This window comes from Etheostoma spectabile, chromosome 8 (assembly GCF_008692095.1).
Source record: "Etheostoma spectabile isolate EspeVRDwgs_2016 chromosome 8, UIUC_Espe_1.0, whole genome shotgun sequence".
Taxonomy (NCBI): Eukaryota; Metazoa; Chordata; class Actinopteri; order Perciformes; family Percidae; genus Etheostoma; species Etheostoma spectabile.
The window spans coordinates 33,598,305-33,600,927 of NC_045740.1; the positions used below are offsets into that span (position 1 = coordinate 33,598,305).

Sequence of the window (2,623 nt, forward strand, 5' to 3'; positions counted from 1 at the left end):
TGTGTGTGTGTGTGTGTGTGTGTGTGTGTGTGTGTGTGTGCGTTCCTGGGTGCATGTATGGATCTCATTAAATAACACTAATGAGACCAGTTTACATGTGGACATGTTAGTGTTGTTTTAAACACTAATGTTATAACAACCTAGTTTTTTCTGGTTTTTGCAGGTTTGGTTTTCCAACAGACGAGCAAAGTGGAGAAGAGAGGAGAAGTTGAGAAATCAACGTCGTCAGGTGTCCAACTCCTCCAACCACATTCCCATCAGCAGCAGCTTCAACACCAGTGTTTACCAGCCAATACCACAATCTACTACACCAGGTACCGGTCGATGACGTGTACTATAAGGACATACAACACATTTGATCGGCACTTTCTATGAGCACAATAACTGATAAATATATTGTTTTTGTCAGTCCACTAAAACATACATTTTTAGCATGTGTCATCAGGCCTTTTTTAATGAAACTTCGCTGTACCCTGAACTTAAAATCCAACATGGATCACATGCCCCATACATCAACAGTTGTAAAAGCTGTAGTAATGTACAGTTATTAGCACGTTTGTGTTATTTTTGTCTCACTAAATCAGCCGTACATACAATTCTGTCCAACATCTACTGCATATGTGGACATGTTTTGCTGTTTTTATGCACAACATACAGTGTAATCCATTATTATCAACATTGGTAAGGTACCCTATGAATTGCATCCATCAATTTAACATAGATAATACACCAACTTGCATGTTAAGTTATATGTCTGGGAGACTGTGCACATATTTTCCTTATCTCTCAAGTGTCCTTCTCATCAGGATCCATGTTGGGAAGATCAGACAGCTACAGCCTACCAGCCATGCCCAGCTTCAGTATGGCTGCCAGCCTGCCTATGCAAGTAAGATTACAAGCGTAACACATAATAATTACAATGCATTACTTTTCGTAGCTGTATGGACAAATGGTACATGACAACAGCCTAACTCACAATTGCTGTGATATAGGAAATCTTTGATAATGACCTCTTCTGAAGAGTCCATGTCTTTTTAATCCTCCGTGTTCTCCTTGGCTACTAGTAACTGCGTGGCGGCGTTCACGGAAGGCTTGTATCACGTGGAACACATATGTTGTCATTATATAGAATTCCTCATGGGGGAGACAGAAACTACACACTACAGCTTTACATTCTGCTGTTTTCATGGGTAATATTCATTTGTCTTTCCAGGCATCCAGTCAGAGCTCTTACTCGTGCATGCTGCCCACCAGCCCCAGTGTAAATGGGAGAAGTTATGAGACATACACTCCTCCACACATGCAGCAACACATCAACAGCCAGTTAATGACGTCCTCTGCAACGTCGTCAACGGGTAGGAAGTTACTAACTGCTTACTGTTTGACTCTCTCCGTGTCCTCCCCTCCGCCTGTGCTGAAGGATGCACGTTGATACATAATGATGTATGCTTTAAAAACATCTTGGCTCTAAGTATGCATACTGAGTGTAAAAATGATGTTCCTTTAAAGAATAGTTGAAATTAAACGTATTCATCATAGGGCTAATTAAGTCGAAAATTGGATGAAACATTGAGAACATTAAAGATTAATAAGTTCACCTCTAAACAGCTGGTATTTCTGAACTGTCACTTCTAGTGATTCAGTTTTTAAGACAGCAGCAAACCGTCAGGGAGTGGATCTTAAAATGCAAAGGACTAAAACAAGTGAAGAATTAGAGGCCAACCCACTTGAGCTGTACAATTTCCCACTACAAGATGTACAAATATTGTACTTTTTGCATCTTTTTATTCACATTTCCCCAATATTAGGTAATTTTTTGTAAACTTTGGAATCTCTAATGACCTAATGACCTGTTTGTTCTCCTATACCAGGTTTGATTTCCCCTGGTGTCTCAGTTCCAGTCCAAGTTCCAGGAAATGAAGCAGACATGTCACAGTACTGGCCACGCCTGCACTGATCCACTTCCCACAGCCATGACTCTTGGCTGCAGTGATCACCAGTGACGGCTGCAACAGGAATGTATGGGACATCAAAGCATGAGCTATCGCTACTTCACAGCTTGAATGTAAAAAGAAAACTGTCATTGACTGAAACAGACTGCACCGCAGCAAATGAATATGAAGGAATTACTCTCATAAATGATGAGAAAACATTAAAACCAAATTCTGGAGACAAGCAGGACAGTTTCACTACTCTTCCAATTTGAAGGATTTTAGTATCACTACAAACAGGTTCAGCGACAACTGGATCAAAGGTCTTGGGGATCTCTGTCTCAACATCACCCCCAGCTGCCGTTGAAAGTCTGGTTGGTGACGACACTTCAGCACAAGCTCAGAAAGAAAAGCTCTGGCCTGAGCTGTACTCAGGAAGGTGGCCCATCCTTTGGCAACACTAAACTCCAGACAGGAATAAACTGCTCAGTGTCCATTTGGACATTCTGTGGGAAGACATATTACCTCCACTTTCAGTTCCTAATTTATATGATGTGTTATTTGTAGCAAAAAAAATGTTGACTGAAACATAAAGGGAAGAATGAAACTTGAAGTTAACTGTCTGGTCCAGCCTGGAATGTGTATAGAATTTCAGAATGTGGATTCTGGTGATAAGTGTTTGGTATTGTAAA

General features: G+C 40.7%; 1 protein-coding gene across 5 annotated transcripts in view; it reads left to right on the plus strand.

The window, feature by feature from the left end:
- LOC116694569 (paired box protein Pax-6) overlaps positions 1–2,623 on the plus strand; it is a gene marked incomplete at its 3' end in the record, with an annotated part of 28,417 nt that extends 25,794 nt beyond the window's left edge. For 3 of the 5 annotated variants that reach the window (XM_032524351.1, XM_032524354.1, XM_032524355.1), the window contains 4 exon segments: positions 164–314; positions 792–886; positions 1,214–1,355; positions 1,872–2,623. In XM_032524351.1, the coding sequence (XP_032380242.1) occupies positions 164–314; positions 792–886; positions 1,214–1,355; positions 1,872–1,957 (474 nt within the window). 5 annotated transcript variants of the gene reach the window in all.